The sequence below is a fragment of the Sus scrofa genome, chromosome 8 (genome assembly GCF_000003025.6).
Source record: "Sus scrofa isolate TJ Tabasco breed Duroc chromosome 8, Sscrofa11.1, whole genome shotgun sequence".
Lineage (NCBI taxonomy): Eukaryota > Metazoa > Chordata > Mammalia > Artiodactyla > Suidae > Sus > Sus scrofa.
Window position 1 is genome coordinate 69787904 of NC_010450.4, and position 21625 is coordinate 69809528.

A 21625-nucleotide genomic window follows, 5' to 3' on the forward strand; every position below is an offset into this window, starting at 1 on the left:
AAGTGACTCTAAAATAATATAATATAAAGTCTATATTTAAGGTCCTTGACACATTGAAGAGCACAATTTGTAAAGGAAGACAGTGTATGAGAAACTTTTCTGGAAAATCATGACATATAGGATATTAAAATTTTTCAATGCATTCTAATACCCAGAATAAATAAAACTGAGCAACTGTTTATCTTTACCAGTTGGTCCGACACTCATTTTTATTTTCTTTAGCTGGCTCTAGATAAGTTACTTATCTTCTCTGTGCTTTACTGTCCTTGTCTATAAAATAGGAATAATTATGGTATGAGGTAGGATGGGGTTGTTGAGATGATTAAATGAGTTGATTTGCGTAAAATCCTTGAAAACTAACACATAGCAAGCAATCAATATGTGTTAAAAACTATCATGATCATCCTCATCTTCCTTGTCATTGTCGTCATAATCCCCATCATTTATATCCATTTCATGATGGATCAAGAGCCATTAGTGATCCAAGATCGTATCCAATCTCTCTAGGTTAAAGTATATATCACATCTAGGACCAGCCTTGGTCCTACCAAGAATCTCTTCCATGTCTGTTTTCCGAAACCAAAAAAAAAAAAAAAAAAAAAAAAAAAAAATCTGCTTCTAGGGAATTTGTGGCATTAATTCTACCCAAATGTCACTGGCCACCACAAGAACAAAAAAATGCTTATTCATATTAATGGTGGAAAATATGAATAAACATGATCTTTTTTTCCCTTGATCTTAGAATTCCTTGGAAGTCTTTTTACAAATTTTATACTACTTAAACCTCACAATAATAGCCTTATGACGGACATAAGAAACCCGTAATCTATTTATTCATTGATTTTCTACTAGGCTGTACTATCCAGAATATAGCCAGTCAAAGCAAATGTCATAAAAGCCCAAGAACTATAGGCAACTTTAACTCAATAACTTTCAACTCAAAGGAGAACTATTTAGGTCCTGACTCAGAATCTAGTTATTTTTATGATGGATAACATGATAAATTTTCCCCAATTTGGAGAAGATTGATTTTAAAAAGGCAAATGCCATTATCATAGAGTGCTAGCAATGGAAAAGACAAAGTACCAATGTAACATAGAAGCTAAAAAGGCCAGGCAGCTCTGTGCTATTTCACACGGGGGAAGAGAGAGAATCCATGCACGCCAGGCCAGGGACGTAACATAAACTCTTGGTAATCCTGGCAGACTTGACATCTGTCCTTACTTCCACCTTAGTGGTGTCACATAAATTCCGAAGAATAAACATGGCTTAAGACAGTCAGTGTTTGGACCCTTTTCCTCCCTACCATCTTGGGAGCACACACACACATACACCCACACCAAAAACAAAAAAACAAAAAAACAAAAAAACTCACAACCCAACCCAACATCCAATTTTCAGCTCTGGATTGTGTAACATGAAATGTCGCCACATACAACTATGCACATGACTAAGCTTAAGGGCAGTTACACAGAGTTTTCCAAAGAAAACTGGTTGGAACTTGATGTAATATCAAAGAGTTGAACTTGCCCAAGCACAGGACTGTTGGCCATGTTTAGACCAAGCTTCAGCGTGTACCCCATTAGCAAATTTAAGAAATGGGGAGGTTTTATAATGAACTGCAAAATAAAAAGGAAGTAGAGGAATTCCTGTTGTGGCTCAGGAGTAAAGAACCTGACTAGTATCCATGAGGATGCGGGTTTGATCCCTGGCCCCTTTCAGTGAGTTTAAGTATCTGGTGTTGCCACACCCTGCGGTGTGGGTTGCATACGTGGCTTGGATCTGGCATTGCTGTGGCTGTGGTGTAGGCTGGCAGCTGCAGCACCAATTGGACCCCTAGCCTGGGAACTTCCATATGCCACGGGTATGGCACTAAGAAAAAAAAAAAAAGATAGAAGTAGATATTTGAATGAAAGCAGTCACTTCCCTATCCCCTTTGCAAGAAAAAACCCCACTATGGGTGTTATTCAAATGTACACCTATCCAGTTTCTGCTCTTTACCATTCTGCCATGATTTGTCCAAAGCATGTCAAAACTGACTTTGGAAAGACATCAAAGACAGAAATGAAAACTGGTGCAAACAAACATAACCTTCAATAAGGCTGTTTTTACGGAAAAAAAAATCCAGAACAAAAGATGTGGACCAGATATAAAAGATTAAAGTACTGCCCACAGAATTTTTTTCATAAAGGATCACAAGTGGTCACAGCTCAAACTGATTTGTTTTCCAACTTTTGCCATTTCCATTAAACTGATTCAATGTGACTCATTTTAGAGGTAATTAGAACAAATGAGCTTGACAAACAGACAGTCCCCTCCAAAGGTGAGTTGAAAGGAAAGATTGCAGCCCTTCTGCAGCTGAGTGTACAACTTTTATATCTTTTATTCCACAACTGCCTACTAGAGATATTAAATCGCTGATCCTGTGAGAGGAGAGGTGTAAGTTCTGCAGCCAGAAACCCCGTGTGGGAAAAGGAACAAGAAGAAGTGTCACAGAGTGAGTGTGCAGTCTCCTTCTCTACACAATTCCCTTTAAGGCTTAGAATTTAAACAAATACCATGTTAAGGATGGCAAACAGAGAGAGAGTGTCTAGGATTGGATTGAAACAAAGGACACACCTTAGGTGGCTTGGCACCCACGGGAATCAGAAGCCGAGAAAGAGCCATTTCAAATTATGCTGCCCCTTCCTTCCGAGGATTCTGTTGGTTCCCACAAAGATTAGCACATTAGCTAATTAATTAGAAGATTAAATCTGCTAATTAATCACAACTGAATCTAACCTTGATCATGTGTGTAAGAAGAGTGGGACCTTTCTCTGATAATTCTTACCCACCAGAAAAATCTGATACAATACGAGTGTGCATTTAACTTCAAATGTTCTCCCAGTAAGTCTCAGTACAATGGCAAAGGGCAAGCCAAGTTTTCTAGGATAGTCTTTCTCAATTTTAAACTAAAGAAGATAATTCCTGTTTGATTCACAGCATTGTTCTGATAAATAATGAAAAAAGGCACATAGATTCCTTGGAAAACACAAAATAAGGATATTAATTTATCCTCTTCTGCAGAAGAAGGAAAGGTATTGACTTACCTTGTCTACCTGGGCTCCTGAAACTCATCCCCAAGTTCAGGGTTTCTAGGAAGTGTTTTGAATTTTAATTTGAGAAAAAAAATATATATATATATTGGGATATCCATTCAAAATCCTGATGGCTTAATGTATAATACAAGTAGCCTACTGCATCTCCTTAACATCTTCCCACAGTGTTCAATAATAATCATTTTTTTGTGATTCAAATAATTAAAATGCATTCAAAGGAGCTGGCTACTCACGGAAGTTTGTAATAAGTTCTTAAGTAATACGAAGAATGATGGCTAATTTTGCCAAATTCAAAGCTGATACAGTTTCCTAAAAGGAGGGCCCAGGGTTAATTTCTACTTCTAAATGATGCTCCTGGTCATTCAGAATCATTAGCCCCATCAATCATCTAGTACCTGAAGGTGAGGGATGCAGGACTTCACCAGGCTGCCTCAGTCTGTGGTCTCTCTTCTGCTCTTTCATAAGTACTGGGCCCCTTACCCATCTTTAGTTTGGATGGGTAACCAGTCAACAATGGGAGATGGAGAGACAGTTCACCCAACAGAGCAAAGGTAATTTAACTACCAGGATTCTGCAGGTTTCAGTCAATACTGTATTTTGCATGCCCTCTTTGCGCCCTGGGATAGAGATGCTCCTTATCCCGGAGGATTTCACAGGCTAAACGGGGAGGCAGGTGCATAAAAATACAATTAACAGCATGCTCAGAAAGTGATATAGAAAAGTGGTAGGAGTTACCGTTGTGTCTCAGCAGGTTACAAACCCAAGTAGTATCCACGAGGATGCCAGTTCGATCCCTGGCCTTGCTCAGTGGGTTAAGGATCCAGTGTTGCCATGAGCTGTGGCATAAGTTGCAGATGCTGCTTGGATCCTGTGTTGCTGTGGCTGTGACGTAGGCCTCAGCTGCAGCTCTGATTCAACCCCTAGCCTGGGAATTTCTATATGCCACAGGTACAGCCCTAAAAAAGCAAAAAAAAAAAAAAAAAGGTGTTACTGTACCAATGTACCTACTACTGACTGAAGGGTCAGAAAAGCCTTTCTGACAACTTAGAATAGATTTACAAGGAGATCCTGCTGAATAGCATTGAGAACTTTGTCTAGATACTCATGTTGCAACAGAAGAAAGGGTGGGGGAAAATGTAATTGTAATGTATACATGTAAGGATAACCTGACCCCCTTGCTGTACAGTGGGAAAATAAAAAAAATATTAAAAAAATAAATTAAAAAAAGAAGGATACAAAAAAAAAAAAAAAGAAAAGCCTTTCTGGAGAATATGCTACTGGCCAAATCTTAAAGGATTGGTGGAAGAGTCTAGCTAATGGGTGTCAAGAAGTAGTAGGCGATTAGGAAGAGAATCAGGAAAATAAGAAACTGACATGTGTAGGGAATTACAAAATGTTCAGAACTGGTGAAGCCTCCTGTTTGGGAAAGAATGGCAAGGTGCAAATCATAGCAGGACTTCAGTGTTTTCTCCAAGGGAAAAGGGGGGCCTCTCTCAAGGTGATACCTGATTTTCCTTCATTCTGGCCAAAAGTGAGATGGAAGAAAAAGTCCTGGGTGCTCTCTCCATCCTTTTAGAATTCCAGTCATCTATTTATGGATGGGAGATGGATGGAGAGAAGGCCTGGTACCTCCAAGTAAACACAAAAGGGAGATGAATTAGAGAATCAGAGGTTAAATAGGGAAGAAGTGAGGCAGGAAGACAACAAATATTCATAATGCATGATTCCTTTGGGAATATTTATTAATATTTCTGAGAATTGTAAAGGATAATGAAAATATCAGTCCGACTCATATATTTAAGGTTCAGTTGCAAAAATCCACACAGAGAACTGTTTTGTGCACTTATTGCACTTCAAATGCACTTTGTCCTGATCCAGTTCAACAGGACCCAGCAATAAGATGGAACATAATTGTCTCCTATCTAGAAGGCAAGAAAAACCCTTTGTCCCAAGGAAAGAAGGAATTTAAATTTTATCCTCCCTGTTTTTGGTGACAAGTCCAGGACTAATGAAATCTTGCCTAGCTGTCTTTTCTAGGTAAAGAATGCAATCTTCCAGGAGAGGAGTGCAGCCGAGAGGGCAGAAGCTCTGGCCCCCATACACCTGAGGTCCAACCCAGTTCTGCTACATGGTAACTGAGAGTCTTGTATAAACTACCTAACCTCTCAGAGCCCTGGTTTCTGAATAACTGCTTCCTAGAGCCATGGGGATTAAGTGAGATGGTCCATAAGCATTAGAGCTTTCATCCTCGAGAGTGCACATAACAAGGGTAAATATGAAGATCATCTTCTAAGGAATTTAAACCATAAAAGATAGCTCACCTTTTGGAAAAGACATCCGGTGACTTTAGCGCAGTAAAAGATGGGATCTGCTTCTCATCTTGTATTTTCAGTTGTAGAGGGCGCTTTACTCCCCAGAAAATGTCCAACAGCCCTTCCACAATTAGTTTACCATCTTCAGTCTAAGGAAGAAACCAATCATCTCAAACATTGTTTTTGTATCATTTACAGAGGGAAAGGTTTTAACTGAAGATGTAGAAGTGAAGTCTGTCAGATATATTAATAGATAAAAATAAATTCTTGGGTAGGACTGTTTGGCTTTTAAATTTATCTACAGAACGGTTTTAGTTTTGATGCATTCTCTTATTTCTTAAAACAGCTAAAACCAGCCAAGTGGGTCATAATGACAATGACATGCCCACCAGGGGGCATAGTATGCTAAAATTTTAGCTTTCTGAACTCTTAGTTCTTCATTTAAGTGAAAGTTTAATTCTCTACTTCTATTTACCTTAAAATTTAAGCAGAATTAAAAACTGTACTGAAGTAGAAATCAGAAGAACAGCTATTGAGTAATTTCGTGGCTGTTTTCTCATTTCTGACCAGGAAAAGTATAGCTCGCAAAATTATTATGCAGAACAAGTGAAATAATACAGGTAAAGACAGTGTAAAATGCAAAACAGAAACTGAATATTTGAAAAAGATCAATAGTACCTGAGTAGTCTCCTTTAAGTCAGAAATATTATAACAGAAGAAAGAAATTCCATGCAAATAAAGAAAAATTAGTAAACATGGTGGAACACTTATTTTGTGGATGTAAATATTAATACCAAGGCACATTCTCATAGAACTTATTTTCTAATCTATTTCGCTTTTGTACATGTAGATGTCTGGTTTTTTTTTGGTTTTTTTGGTCTTTTTGCCTTTTCTAGGGCATATGGAGGTTCCCAGGCTAGGGGTGGAATCGGAGCTGTACCTGCTGGCCTATGCCAGAGCCACAGCAATGCGGGATCCGAGCCACGTCTGCAACCTATACCACAGCTCACGGCAACGCTGGATCCTGAACCCACTGAGCAAGGCCAGGGATTGAACCCGAAACCTCATGATTCCTAGTCGGATTCGTTAACCACTGTGCCACGATGGGAACTCCTACATGTAGATGTCTGTTATTAGTGTATTATTATTATAGGAAATTCAGAAAATATAGAAGGGATTCTCTAACTATCCAGTAACTACTATAACCTCCAGTAACTATTTGTTATTATGAAAAATTAATTACCAAGAAACATAAATGACTCAGTTCTTATTTGTAATAAAAACTCCAGACTCTGAAATCAGACAGACCTGTGTTTGAACTCCAGCTGGACCACTTCCTAGCCAAGAGATCTTGGACAGGATGTTAAATACCTTTACACTTGGGCTGCTGCTTCTGAAGAACAAACGTCATAACAATCCCGGGTTCATAGGACATGGTATTTAAAATGCTCAATACATGTTATTGCTCATTATTTCTTTGGCTGATAGGCCTAGTTTGGAGTCATTCCTGTAACAAAATTTGCTTTTTCTCCCACTTTTGAGTTCACATTTCAGTTACTGTGAGATCAGGCAACCAACCAGTTGTTAAACCAAACATGAGTTGCTCTTTGAAAGGGCAGCAGCTGACACAAAGCCTACGTTTTAGTTATTAATGTATAACATCTTTTCTTGGCTTAACTATATTTCACTGAATCCCTTATATCAAAGACTTATAGGATAACTGCTTTTCTGAGGTTATCTAACTTATACTTTCAAGAAGAAATACTTCCAACAAATATCAGACAATGTGCTTTTCTCGTGTAAGGAATAGCAGAATACTTTTTAATTTCAGAAAGCATCTCTTTTGAGATTAACTAAATAAAAGATCCCTGCAGGATTATTTATACTTATCTGCTCTCATTGTCTCCATCTTTAGGCCTCTTCTCTTCTGGATCTACACTGATGGCCTTGGGGATCTCAATGATCCTTATATGTACCTCTAAACTAATAGCTCCCAACTTCATATTCCCAGCCCAATCTTCAGTTATAAACCTTCCTTCTTGGCATCAAACTTAATATGTTCCTAGGAACTGAATACGTTCCTAACTTAATATATTCCTTAATATGTTCCTAAGATTAAGATTAACTCTTAATATTTCTTCCATAAATATTTTCCTCTCTCAATCTTCCCATCACGGTAAATTGCAGCCCCCATCCTTCCAGCTGCTCAGGCCAAAAGTTTTAGAGTCACTATTAATCTTTCTTTATACTCAACATCTCAAAACTGAATTATGTTAGTACATCCAATGAGCTTTACAAGCATCTCAAAACTGAATGTGTTAGCACATCCAATATCTTGCCCATATGGGTATCCTCACCAGGTCCATGACCACAATTTTGGTCTATGCCATTGTCATTGTTGGCCTGGATTAGGGCATTAGTTTTTGTCTGGTCTACCTCAGTCTTCTCTTGTTCCTCTATATGTTCCTAGTTGCTAGAGAGATCCTCTGAAATGAATCTTTAGATAATGTCACTGTTCTATGCAAAACTCCTCGGGCGCATCCCATTTCATTCCAAGTACATGCTAAAGTCCTCACAACGATGTACAAGCCCCACCTGTGGTGCCCTGTCCTTGGTCCTCTCTCTGGCTTCCTTGTTCTCTAACATTCCATCCTCACAAGGTCCTGCTGCACTGGCTTCCCGCCGTCCCTCAGTTATGGGAGCCAGACTTTACTTTTTTTTTTTTTTTTTTGTCTTTTTATCTTTTCTAGGGCCACTCCTGTGGCATATGGGGTTCCCAGGCTAGGGGTCAAATCAGAGCTGTAGCCACCGGTGTACACCAGAGCCACAGCAACGCGGGATCCGAGTCGCGTCTGCGACCTACACCACAGCTCACAGCAACGTCGGATCGTTAACCTACTGAGCAAGGGCAGGGATCAAACCCGCAACCTCATGGTTCCTAGTGGGATTCGTTAACCACTACACTACACCGGGAACTCACAGACTTTACTTTTAACCTTTACTTAGGCTGCCGTCTCTGCCTGAAACGTGTGAACCACACCCTTTTGCAGGGTTTGCTCCCTGATAACCTTCAGTCTCCTGTCAAATGCCCCCTCCCCTTTCGACTTAGACTCATTGGGCTGAGGCCCTCTTCCCTGCTCGGCTTTTCCCCATAGCCCTTAGCACCATCTGACACACACGCTACTTTTTTTGTGTCTTTTCCATCTACTAACATGTAAGCAGCATGAAGGCAGAACATTCAGTCTCGCTTCTTCATTGCTATATCTCTAACTTTTAGAACAATGTCTGGCATGCAATATGAAATAAATATTCATTAATCAATCAGAGATTAAGAAAGCTACACGTTATTCTCCAGGCATTCCCCCCTTAACAGTGTCTATCACTGTAACTAAGTCAGAGATTTGGAAAGCTCTGGATTCTAACTTTATTGACAGCGAGATGGGAAGATTCAGCAATATGATATTCTTGCTTTATAGCTTTAAAAAATTATGTAAGACATGAGACGTTATTCTAAAAAATCAAATGGCTTTTGTAAACTGAGCACTGATTCACAGACTAGAAAAGGACATGCCCCAATTTAGATGCTGGTAATATCAAAATTCATTTTTCTAAAGGAGACAAACCTCTTTAAAAAACTTATTTATTAAATGTTTTGTTTTTTATTTATTTTTATTTTTTGTTGCACCTACGTCATAGGTTCCTGGGTCAGGGACTGAATCTGAGCTGAGGCTGCTACCTATGCCACAGCTATGGCAATGGTGGATCCTTGACCCACTGCACCAGGCCAGTTTTGAACTTGTGCTGCCACAGAGAGAACTTGGGATACTTAACCTGCTGGGCCATAGCAGGAACTTCAGGAACAAACTTTTTAACATCAGAATTTTGTGGAAACTATTGAATTACAATATAAAATCACTTTCTTAAAGTGTTGATCTTGTCCTAAATTTTATGTTTTTACAGTTACATTTATCAGAAATCTAAGATATAGGACAATATTGAAATATTTAAAATTAGGTCAATTTCTTTATAAAAGGATTATTTCCACTTTTATAGGAAATTACATGTTGGAAGTTAATGGAAATATCCAATTGAACAAAATTATTTAAGCTCAATCCTAGAGGCCAGAGTGGTCTGTAAATTTCCTTCTGTGCCAGCTACAGGTTTAAGCCAATCATGATGGCCTAGAGTCAGTGCTATAGTGTCAAAAGTGAAGATCTGAAACATGCATAGAAAGTTCTAATGTTCTCTGGGACCAGGACCATATTATAAAGATATGAAGTGGGTCCCTTTAGACCGTAAGACCGAGTGGGGAGATCTGTGGAGAATGAGGCATTAAAAGAAAATCTAAAGCCATCTTGTGCAGTACCTTGTCAGCCCCACCCTTAAAAACAATTTCCAGCTTCAGGACTCTGCTGAATTGTTTCTCCAACATTTTAAAATTCAATTATTATGACATACTGAAATTCTTTGGAAGCTAATTCATTAACATTTAACAGCCAAATCAAACCATGTTACAAATATGTCATGATTTACTTGACTAATGCTCCATTGGTATAAAGACAATATATCTTCAAATTTATTTTCATTAGAAATGATATCTCCATGAACATCCTTTTATATACATACTGGTGCATATATAATAAAGTACTAGGGTCGATTTCCAGTGGAACTGCTGTTCAAAAGATATTCACCCACTTTTTAAAAGTAGAATGCAAATATATCATTAAAGCCATTTTAAAATGTTTTCCTATTCAAAAAAAAAAAAAAAAAAAAAAAAAAAGCTTAGAAAGTCATAGATGTTCCAGGAATGGGATTTTGTAATATAGTCTAAAAATAAAAATCATGATCAAGTTACAGATTCGCCTGTTTCTCCTAGACCATTTGTGCTGTTGGGTTATGAACTCCAACTTATCTTGACTCTTTTGCACTTTTATGGAATTTTTTTTTTCCCGTGAATCAAACTGTATTGAATTTCTTTGACGGGCTTACCTGTCCATATAAAATATGCAGATTTTCCTGATTCCTATAAAAGATGTTATAGGTCTTCAATAAAGAATTCAGTTGTTCCCTAAAAATAAAAAATTACATTCAGTTACCATCAGTCTTAGGCTCTTTAATGGGAAAAGGCAGTAATAGTGCTTTCAGTTCATAAAGGTACAAGATAGAAGGAAAGAGTTCAGTGGAATCTTTACTGGTATGCAGGTTATTGAAACCTGAAGCCTCCTTAGGTCATCGACAAATGTTGAAGGTGCTAATTCATAAATAAATAACCAAAGAATGGAAAATGACGACAGGCCATACAGGGAGGAGAGTGTTCTCTAGCAGGAGGCGACTGTAAAACTGATTTCATTTCACATTCTTTTTTTTTTTGGTTTTGCAACATTTAATCACCTAAGTTGATCCCTTGGTATGTGCCTGGCCTTGTGCTTCCCACTGGGGACCCAGCAATAGTCCGGGAATGGTCAGTGCTTCCAAGCATCTCCCCTTTGTGGCAGGTGGGCTCTGGCAGTGGGAATGCTGGTCCCCGCCACACCTCCCACCCTTTCCTTTGTGCCACCATAGCTCAAGATGCCCGTCTCACCTGCCTTGCTGGTTCACACCATCTTCTCTCACCTGGATTATGGCAACAGTCTCCTAAAAGCTTTCCTGTAGCTGTTGTCTATTCTCTACAGTAGGAGTTATCTTAATACAAACCTGATCATCGCTTTCCTTTGCTCCAATACTTTTTTCATGACTAGAATAAAAGCCCAGATCCTTACAATGACTTCAAAGGCCAGTTGTGATCTGGTTCCTGCTGCACCTCCCATCTTATTCTATTTCTCGCTCCTTCACGCTCTGCGCTCTAGCTAGTTTTGCACTTGCTGAGCCCTCTGCCCAGAATCACATCTTTCCCACTATCACATTATTTTGTGCCTTCATTTTCTTCAGCTTTTTACTCCAAAGTTACCTTTTTCGGGAGTCCTCCTTGACAACAAAATCTGGAAGTTTGCATTCTCCCAAGGTGCATAGTCTGCTTTCATCCTTACCTCTGCCCTTTGGTCACCATCTACCGTTGCATTTAGTTTACTTATTTATCCTGTATCCTGTCTCCTCCACAAGATCGCAGAGACAAGAGAAAAGGCATGCACATGTGTTTTGGTCACACCATATTTCAGGGACCTGGAATGTCCTGGTGCATAGTAAGAACTCAACAAATACTGGCTGAATGAAATGATCAGAAAAAATTTTATTCCTAAAACAAAGCAAATGGATCAAGCAAAGGGCAGATAGCTTTTTATATAAGCAGCTTTGTAGCAGAGAAATTTCCAAACATATCAATTGCTAAAATCCCTTGGATCCTTAATATGTCTCTCTCTCTCATAAAACTGGATCCACGAGGGCAAGAATTTGGTCTATTTTAGTCACTGCTGTCTTTCCAGAGCAGCAACTGGCTCGTGCTAAGTTCTTAATAAACATTTAATGAACACTGAGTGATAGGATTCATAAATATTGATTTTTTATGTTTGAGATCATGTAAACATACTTTTCCCACTTATAATTTTTAATGTACACATTTCCAAGGATCAAACACACAAACACCCCATAAAAAATTCTACGGAATTCCTCCATGCTATTGTTCCATATCCCAACTGGCTTACTTTAGCATTTTAGAGTTCATGAATATTTCTGTTCTAAATATCACCAAGCACCCAAGGCATTTTGTTTCATTGGAGTCACTGCTGTGGGAGAGTTCCTAAAAATCAGCCCTTTTATAGCTCTCATTACTGGGTGCCAGGACAGCAAACAGAAATTTCTGGTTCACTTAGGATGCAACTCCTGAGCTGTGAGAGTTGTTATTAAAGCACATGAATTTTTACATCATCTTATTTCCTCAGTTTCTGTTTCTGAAAAAAACTGCATGATAAGGTGTGGGTACCAGTATCCTTCAAAGTATTTACCTCAGAACCATGTTTAATTAGAAAGATTATTCTCTGGGACAAGGTACTTGGAAACTGTTTCTGTATCTCAAAAGAACCTGACTAAGTCTTTCTCCACAGAAATAAGACTCCAAATGACCCAGGGAGTCAGCAAACTGTGGTCCCAAGCCACCTGTTTTGGGAAATAAAGTTTTATGAATTTTTTTGCTTATTGTTTGTACCTGCTTTCCTTCTAGAACAGCAGAGTTGAGTAGTTATGACACAAACCATATGGCCCACAAAGCCTAAAATGTTTATTATCTGTTATAGAGGTAGTTGACCAACCCACAAACCACGTGTAACACAAGGTAACTGAATACCACAGAGGGTTTCCTTATTTGTCTCACCACAGGCAGGATCTTCTGACTATTAATGGCACTTTGAAGGATTTGGGAGGGTTAAGAAGAATAGAACTTAGTAAAATATTGGGATAAAATTAAGTGAGTTAATGGTGCAATAAAGTGAGGCATGAGAGAAGAAACTTGGGAAGTTAAGTAAACAATTATAGCCATGGTGAGTTCATTCCAAATATTAAAACTCATCACATTTTAACTGGATGGACCTCACCAGAGGCACTGTAGAGGATGACTCATTCATACACCTAATGAAACAATGGATCTAACACCACACTGAGAATAAGGTGTAGCCTGCGACACTCTAACTGGACTCATTGGCAAGAGGGGCTCAAGGAGCTGAGGAAGTATTGTCAGGTTGATTATATGCATTTGCTGACTGATTCAAGTTTTGTCCTCTAACAGAAGACCTGACCTAATGGTCATTCATTCATACCTTTGCTGTGGAGCACAATCAGGAGGCCTCAGTCCTGCTCTGAGGTGGGGAGAGCTACAAGGAGTAGATGCTGCCTATTGTGTACTTTGGAAGAGAAGGATTAAGCAAGAAGAGCGTGAGGCGGCAGACGAAGAAAATACTCACAAGGACATTCTCGACATTTCCATAGTTTGGGGGGAGAAAGTGCTAAGAGTTGGGATTCTAGGAGCAGAACATGTAAAGTGGGGACTGGTCAGTAGTGAGGAAGCAGGCAGGGACCGTGAGAACCTTTTTCAGAAGCTAGGAATTCACTCTGCAGGCGGTGGGCAGTCACTGGAGGTTCCAGAAAGAGATAAAGCTCATAAGGGCCACGAGGGGCTTAGGGAAGACTGGGTTCAGGACAAAACAACATGGAGGCGGTAGGATGAGTGGACATGTTGCAGTTATTGGGGTGAGGGGTAAAGGCTGTGTGCTGTGCAAAAGTGACCAGTTGTCCCTCATCTACAGAAGGACCTGAAGTCTAGAAGAGACCTAAAATAAGTATAGAGATTATATGGTTTAGAAGATCCAAAAGCAATCACTAAAATGTTATCTAGGCAGTTCCTGGTCAGGAAAGGGGATACTGATTTAATATACACAATGACTTATTAATGGTAATTATAACAGGTGTTTTGTTTTGTTTTGTTTTGTTTTGTTTTAGGACCTACTTAAATGTTATGAATGGACCACCCTATCTCATAAAAAGGAAAAACAAAACAAAACAAAACAAAAAAACAAAAAAAACCCCTCATCTCTGTACCTTTCCCTCTCAGTCCCAGAATTCCCCACCCAGCCTAGACCAGACTGCTTAGCAACTGTTCAGCTGCCCCAACAAAGCTATATAATGGGTGGTAAGAAATGGATCCCATATCCAGTCTTCCCAGTTTGTAAATGTGTGCTGTCTAGAAGCCACAGAGACACCCAAGCAGCCGATATGGTACGAAGAGCCTGTATACTGTACACATGATACATAAATTGATTTTCTAAGAGCTTGGCTTTTTGGAACATGAAATACTGTATCATCACATATAACAAAGATTTAAAAAAACGAATTATCACACAGTATATAACATGACTAGTGTGCGTATATAACTAAGCAGTGATAACTTCCATGTAAACTGGACTTCTAACTAAATGAATACATAGAATCCTGCACTTCCCCAGGGCAGAAGCTGGCACTGCCCACTGGCAGTGCCGCGAGAGGATTCTGAGAGATGCTGACGGATGCTCAGGATTAGTCATTACAGCTCCTGGATGAGTGCTGACTTAACATAGGAGCATCAGGTGTAGTGGAAGGATGCCAGGGTTCCTGTTCTTTTAAGAGTCCCCCCTCCTTTAAGGCTCCCAGTTCAGATTTAATGAGTAATAGTGGATCCAAAGTTGACTGTAATATGCTTAGGCGTCCTTTGACCTTTGTGGTCTGAACTGCATCTGCCCAGCACATGGGATTTACCCACATTCTGACATTTGCCATGAATAATGGACTGAGCAAGAAATGAGTTCCTCAATCTTAGCATGTGATTTCGCCGGCCAGAGGAAATACTTTTTATTTAATTTTATAAACTGTAATATGCATGGACATTGGACAGCATGATAGGTAGAAGTGAGTTATGCCCGGAATCCACAAATCCAATGGCCAATTTGAGTTGTAACAAGAGTTCTCTCTCATTTTAGTAACGTTTTACAGCATAATTAATGGATAGCTTAGCTCTTTCCCGGAATCCAAAAAATCCTATCTAGTTCTTTACTAAGCGCTTCTGACAATTTGGACCCACTAAAGGCAAATCAGAATTACTGTTGTATGCTGTAGCCTAACACAAATGTCAGAGGCTGCCGCATGACACAAAATAAACTTCAATGGAAAATACAACTTGATGTAGTCATCAAGAGCGTATTTGGCCATGGCGGTGCTTCCAACTGAGTTTATGCTATTTCTGCCTCTTGAAGACTTGCTGCAAAAAATGTTCAGCCTCCAAGCCAGGCGGCCACTGAACTACAGGACAACAGCAACCAGCAAGAGCATTCTGGAGTTCCCGTCGTGGCGCAGTGGTTAACGAATCCGACTAGGAACCATGAGGTTGCGGGTTCGGTCCCTGCCCTTGCTCAGTGGGTTAACGATCCGGCGTTGCCGTGAGCTGTGGTGTAGGTTGCAGATGCGGCTCGGATCCCGCGTTGCTGTGGCTCTGGCGTAGGCCGGTGGCTACAGCTCTGATTCGACCCCTAGCCTGGGAACCTCCATATGCCGCAGGAGCGGCCCAAAGAAATAGCAAAAAGACAAAAAAAAAAAGAAAAAAGAAAGAGCATTCTGCTGTGTGAATTGCCATGTTTAAGAGCAGGAACCTAACACATTTGAAAAAGTCTCTTCAAAGAGATGGAAAATTAAGGCAGAATGAAAATGCTAGCTTGCTCTCTTATAGGTTTGGTCTCCCCCCCCCCCCCAAGTTTGGTTCATAATGTTACATTTTCACAATCAGATTAACAATTTAATGTCAGGCCAAAAAAACTGAATTTAGGAGTTCCTGTTGTGGCTCAGTGGTAACGAACCCGACTAGTATCCATGAGGATGTGAATTTGATCTCTGGCCTCACTCAGTGGGTTAAGGATCTGGTGTTGCTGCAAGCTGCGGTGCAGTGCAGACGCAGCTCGGATCCAGCATTGCTATGGCTGTGGGTAGGCTGGCAGCTGCAGCTCCCATTCAACCCGTAGTCTGGGAACTTCCATATGCCACAGGTGCAGCCCTAAAAAGACAAAAAAAAAAAAAAAAAAAAAAAAAAAAAAAAAACCAAAAGAAAACTGAATTTAAAACCTAACACACAGTTTATGAAAAACATTAACATGTAAAGATAGCAAACTGATCACTTTCTGGGGATTAAGACTGTGATCTTTTATTTTAGGTGCTGTAGTTCTGTCTACTTTCCAAATGCTGTACAGTAAGTGCATACTACTTTCATAATGTTTTCATGATTTTACTTCCATAAAAATGTAATATAAACTCCTGTATGCTTCTGGAAAGGTGATCCAAAAAACATGAGGACAAAAGAACAAGTAAAGCCTTATGTCATTAAGCTATTTGCCAAGACAAACTATTATTCCATATTACTGATGTTTGCAGCGGTAGAAGTCTCTTGACCCACTTTATCCTTCATGACTGTCAGCTTGAATCCTAGAGTTAGAATTACCAACTTTTGCAGCCCCTCTTCCATAAGCAGCCACAGTGTCAGGTCTTTTTGCCTTTGGCCTCTTCTCCTGGCTCGAATGATGAGGAAAAAAGACTGCTTTTCAACCTTGGCTTAGCGACTTGTCAGCTAGCAAAATAGGTTACTCATTTCCCTTGCAAATGAAGGGATTGGGTTCCCTGGTTTGAATACTGAGAAGCAGGGGAGAGGTGAGCCATCGTGATGGACTGGACGTGAATATGCAAAACCTAAATTACCAGGGAGCCCTGCATTTGTCTAGCTTTCCTGACTTCCTTTAAAGGGCTGCTGTTTTTGAAAAGGAAGGGTTTCTAACGTCTCTAGCAGCTCTGCTCAAGTATCATTAATTCCTGCTGTCAGTTGGGATGGTGGCACCTGTGATTTGTTCACCTTCTTCTGCCAAGAAATTCTGTCCTGAGACCCTAAAGCTGTCATTGCTGACAAGTCACAGTAAAAAGGATGTGGGAGGAGTTCCCATTGTGGCTGAGCAGAAACGAACCTGACTAGTATCCATGAGGATGTGGGTTCAATTCTTGGCCCCGCTCAGTGGATTAAGGAATCGGCATTGCCATGAGCCATGGTGTAGGTCACAGACATGGCTCGGATCTGGCGTTTCTGTGGCTGTGGCATAGGATGGCAGCTGCAACTCCGATTATACCCCTAGCCTGGGAACTTCCATATGCCACAGGTGCCCTAAACCCCCCCAAAAAAAGAAAGCCATTAGTAATCTAATCAACAAGGTAATATAACCAGACTTATCTGCCTCCACCGTCTAACCACCCTCTGGCTGCTTTTGGTCATTTTATGACTTTTGTAATTTTCTGGGGCATTCATTTTTCCAAGATTACTCCTGTAAACAGTGGTCCTGGAATTACCCCAGGAAGGGAGAGATGTCAGTTTCTCTCAAGTCCTCAAGTCCTAGAATGTAGACAAACACAAAAGGCTTCAAGATTAAGGTAAAATTTCACAGTATTAAAAAGAAATGTGAAGTGATGGCTAGTTGGTTGATACAAAAGAAAACACCCCAAAGGCTTTCCTGTTATAAAAATGCCACTGTTTAATAGAGGGGCTGCAGCTATTCAGAACAATGTCACTAGATGTTGATAAGACATGGAAGAGGGGTAAAAACTGAGAGACAATGATGGACTCTATCAATTATAAAATGCTTGGGAGTTCCCGCAGTGGCTCAGCAGGTTGGGAACTCAATTAGTATCCATGAGGACGTAGGTTCAATCTCTGGCCTCACTCAGTGGGTTAAGGATCCGGCATTACTGTGAGCTGTGCTGTAGGTCGAAGATGTAACTTGGATCTGGTGTTGCTGTGGCTGTGGTGTAGGCCTGCAGCTATAGCTCTGATTGGACCCTTAGCCTGGGAACTCCCATATGCCATGTGTGCGGCCCTAAAAGAAACAAAGAAAAGAAAAGAAATCAAAATGCTTTAGGTCTGATATCTAATTTTGAGGAGACTCTCTTTACAAGGGTAACTCCCAGTATTTGATATTTTAACACACTGCTTGTTTTCCAACAACCTCAGATAAAGGAAGACATTATTCTTTCCCTGTATGGTTTGGCTTCTGCAGATTTTTATGAAAAAAGATTTTTAGAAGATTCGTAGCCTGTTTGTTCCAGTTGGCAGTGTACAAGCAGCTCTGCATCAGATCTTGGTTTGTTCCCACGTGCGGCTCTTTCTTTGGGGCAGCTGGGGGACAGGGAAAAGGAACGGGGGAGTCTACCCTCTACAAACTCCTCTTCTGGCCTGAAATGCAGAGAAGTATGGTCTCTGGCTCGTGGGCTTGACACTCTTTGCAAATCAATACAGTATTATATATATATGCATTTCTATACTAATCCAAAGTAGGGTCATGAAACTGCCTCTACTTTGATGACATACTCTGGTTTTTTCGTTGTAGCCGATTGTTTTGGAGAGAACAAAGAAACATTTGGTGCCCAAGACAATAACTGTTTGAAAACTACAGAAATATGTGCTCCTGTAGGTGTGGACAACACGAAACTTGGTGTTATATATATTATTTCAGATAAGCAGTTCTAAAACTGCAGCTAGTGTTAGAATTGCCTGAAGGGCTTGTTGAAATGGACTAGGAGTGGCACCTCCAAAGTTTCTTTTTTTTTTTCTTTTTTCTTTTCTTTTTTTGTCTTTTTAGAGCTGCACCTGCGGCATATGGCAGTTCCCAGGCTAGGGGTTGAAGAGGAGCTGTGGCTGCCAGCCTACACCACAACCACAGCAATGCTGGATCCTCAACTCACTGAGCAAGGCCAGGGATCAAACCTACATCCTCATGGATACTAGTTAGGTTCATTACTGCTGAACCATGATGGGAACACTCAAAGTTTCATGGTGAGTTACGTCTGGGCTGGGTCCTGAGAATTTGCATTTCTTCTTTTCTTCTTTTTTTTTTTTTGCCTTTTTGCCTTTTCCGGGGCCGCTCCTGCGGCATATGGAGATTCCCAGGCTAGGGGTCGAATCAGAGCTGTAGCTGCCAGCCTATACCACAGCCATAGCAATGTGGGATCCAAGCCGGGCCTACACCACAGCTCACGGCAACGCCGGATCCTTAACCCACTGAGCAAGGCCAGGGCTTGAACCCACAACCTCATGGTTCCTAGTCGGATTTGTTAACCACTGCGCCACAACGGGAACTCCCAGAATTTGCGTTTCTAACATGTTCCCAGGTGATTCTGATGCTGCTAGTCCAGAGAGCACATTTTGAGATGAATTCTCTTAGATCTTAGGGTGCTGAGAACCCCGGTGGTATTCTTTTAGGGGAAGGAAAGTCTATCTACTGGCAAATCACAGGGTGAGATAAGTGGCTGTTCCAATTGAAACTAAAATAGTATAACCCGTCTCCCCCTCTCCTCTGTGACTGAGCTAAGAGGCTGGAGAATCCTGGGCCTACAGACATCATTTGGAAGGAGGTCTGTTCTAGTTTCCTGTTGCTGCTTAACAAATTACTACAACTTAGTGGCTTTAAAACACGTGAGCATATTAGAGTTCCTTGGGTCAAATGCAAGTCTCACTGGCTATAATTAAGGCTGTCTCAAACGGGGCTATGTTCCGTCTGAAGGTTCTAGGGGAGGATACATTTTCTTGCTTCTGCTGCTTCCACAGCCTGCCCTGCCAAAGCCCATATCCCCGGGCTTCTCCCTTTCCATCTTGAAAGCCAGCAATGGCCACAGAGTCCTTCTCGGTCTGTCATTCGTACACAGAATCTTCTCACACAGATGTCCTCCTCGCCTATATGTTAGGACCCTTATCATTACACTGGGCCAATCTGGATAATCTCCCTAATCTAAAGCCAACTGATCAGCATCCTTAATTCCATCTGCAACCTTCCTTCCCTTTGGCGACGTAACCTAAATATTCACAGACTCAGGGGATTAGGAAGTAGACCTCTTTGTGAGGCCATTATTCCACCCATCACAGGATTTAAGGGTGACTCCCTCTATCCAAACATTATCTGAACACCTGGAAGGCATCTTGTTAAAAGTCAGAACCTGTATTTTAACCAAGATCCCAAGGAAACTGTACAGACATTAACGTAGATAATCACCTTGCCATTAAATAAGAAACAGACATAGTACTGAAGCCCCAGTTTAAGTTCATTGAGGTTGATACTCTCATATTCATTCATCATTAACAAAATGTCTTGCAGAATTATTATTAACAGGCAATGTAATAGATGCTGAGGACACTGCAATACTTAAAAGCCGCGAGGCCCCTGCAGTGAAGGGACTTAGTTTTTGAAGGAGGAACATAGAAAAAAAAAAGAGAGCAAATAAGAAATGCTGATTTTATATAAGGATAAGTGTTAAAAGAACAATAAAACAGCCTCTTGTAAGGCAGCACATTAAAGAGGGCATTTTAGGAGTTCCTGTCGGGGCATTTTACGAATCTGCAGCCATGAGGACACAGATTTGATCCTCGGCCTCTCTCAGTGGGTTAAGTAGCCGGTGTTGCTGTGGCTGTGGTGTAGGTCCCAGACGCGGCTCAGATCTGGAGTTGCTGTGGCGGTGGAGCAGGCTGGCGGCTATAGCTCTGATTCAACCCCTAGCCTGGGGACCTCCATATGCTGAGGGTGTGGCCCAAAAAAGACCAAAAAAATAAAAAAATAAAAATAAAGAAAGAGGGCATTTTAGAAAAGGTGATCAGGAGGTCTGAGATATTTAACTGGGAATCTGAGTAATGGGAAGGAGGCAACCAAGTCCAAAGTCAGGGGGAGTGTCCCGAGCAAGGGAGGCCAGTGCCACATCCTGTATCCTGTGTGCAAGACTACACTGGGCATGTTTGAAGGAGGAAGAGAATGGAAGAGAGGCTCAAGGTGATGTTCTAAAGGTTCCCCAGGCCAGATGAACTTGGGCCTTGAAGACTTCTTACATAAAGGGTCTGTAATAGGAAGCTTTGAAGGCTTTGGGCAGGATGCTATGACTCCATTCAGAAGAGCCACCCTGGCTGCTGGGAGAGGCTGGATTGCTGAGACAGAGAATGGAAGCTGGCAGCCCCATTAGAGGCTGGACGTAGAGACGAGTGGGTGGAGCAATTAGGTTGGTATCTATCTTATTTGGGATCTTGCATCTCATTTTTCCATGATTTAAATGTTCATTTCAGGTCTTTCTAATACATGCCTTATAGACTTAAAAAAAAAAAAAAAAACAGTTAAAAAGTAAACACAGATGTGCCATGCAACACCCATCCTTACTGGAGCAGATGCAGGCTGGCTGTAAAATAACACCCTTTGTGTATGAATAGCTGGGGAATTTTGTGCTCTTGAGGTTGATTACCTTGACTTCACTGTCTGATGCTTCTGGTCTCCTTGGGATGGGGAAACAGTGTATCCATTCTGTTAATGAAGCCTCTAGGTTATTTTACTGATAAGCTTTTCAGCCCCTTGGACCACTGGGATGCTTACTGAAGTGCCTGAAACGCAACAGGTGGTCAGTGATCCCCAGGGCTACTGAATGAGAGAGGGAGCTCTCCTGACCCGCAGGCTCCTACAGTGTTCTTCTGTGGCACCATCATGATTTTGACCACTGAGTCTCCTTATGTTTGAAAAAAATATATTAAGCCACCTCCTTGTTTCTATCCTGGGCTTCTTCCATCCACTCTCCACACTCTATCCATGTCCACACATATCTAGAACATACATAATCATATCATCTGCTTTGCTTAACATGGTTAATGTCTCGCCAATGCTCTTGGGATTCAAACCCCAGATCTTTATCACAGTAGGTCAAGTCCTGCTT

At 40.8% G+C, this 21625-nt stretch overlaps 1 protein-coding gene across 2 annotated transcripts in view; it reads right to left on the bottom strand.

Moving 5' to 3' along the window:
* The window catches only part of RASSF6 (Ras association domain family member 6), a 58633-nt gene that overhangs the window by 14378 nt on the left and 22630 nt on the right, over window positions 1–21625 (bottom strand). For both annotated transcript variants that reach the window (XM_005666740.3, XM_021101429.1), the window contains exons 3-4: window positions 10400–10478; window positions 5420–5559 (exon numbers count right to left, since the gene is read on the bottom strand). In XM_005666740.3, the coding sequence (XP_005666797.1) occupies window positions 5420–5559; window positions 10400–10478 (219 nt within the window). The remainder of the gene's footprint in view (window positions 1–5419; window positions 5560–10399; window positions 10479–21625) is intronic.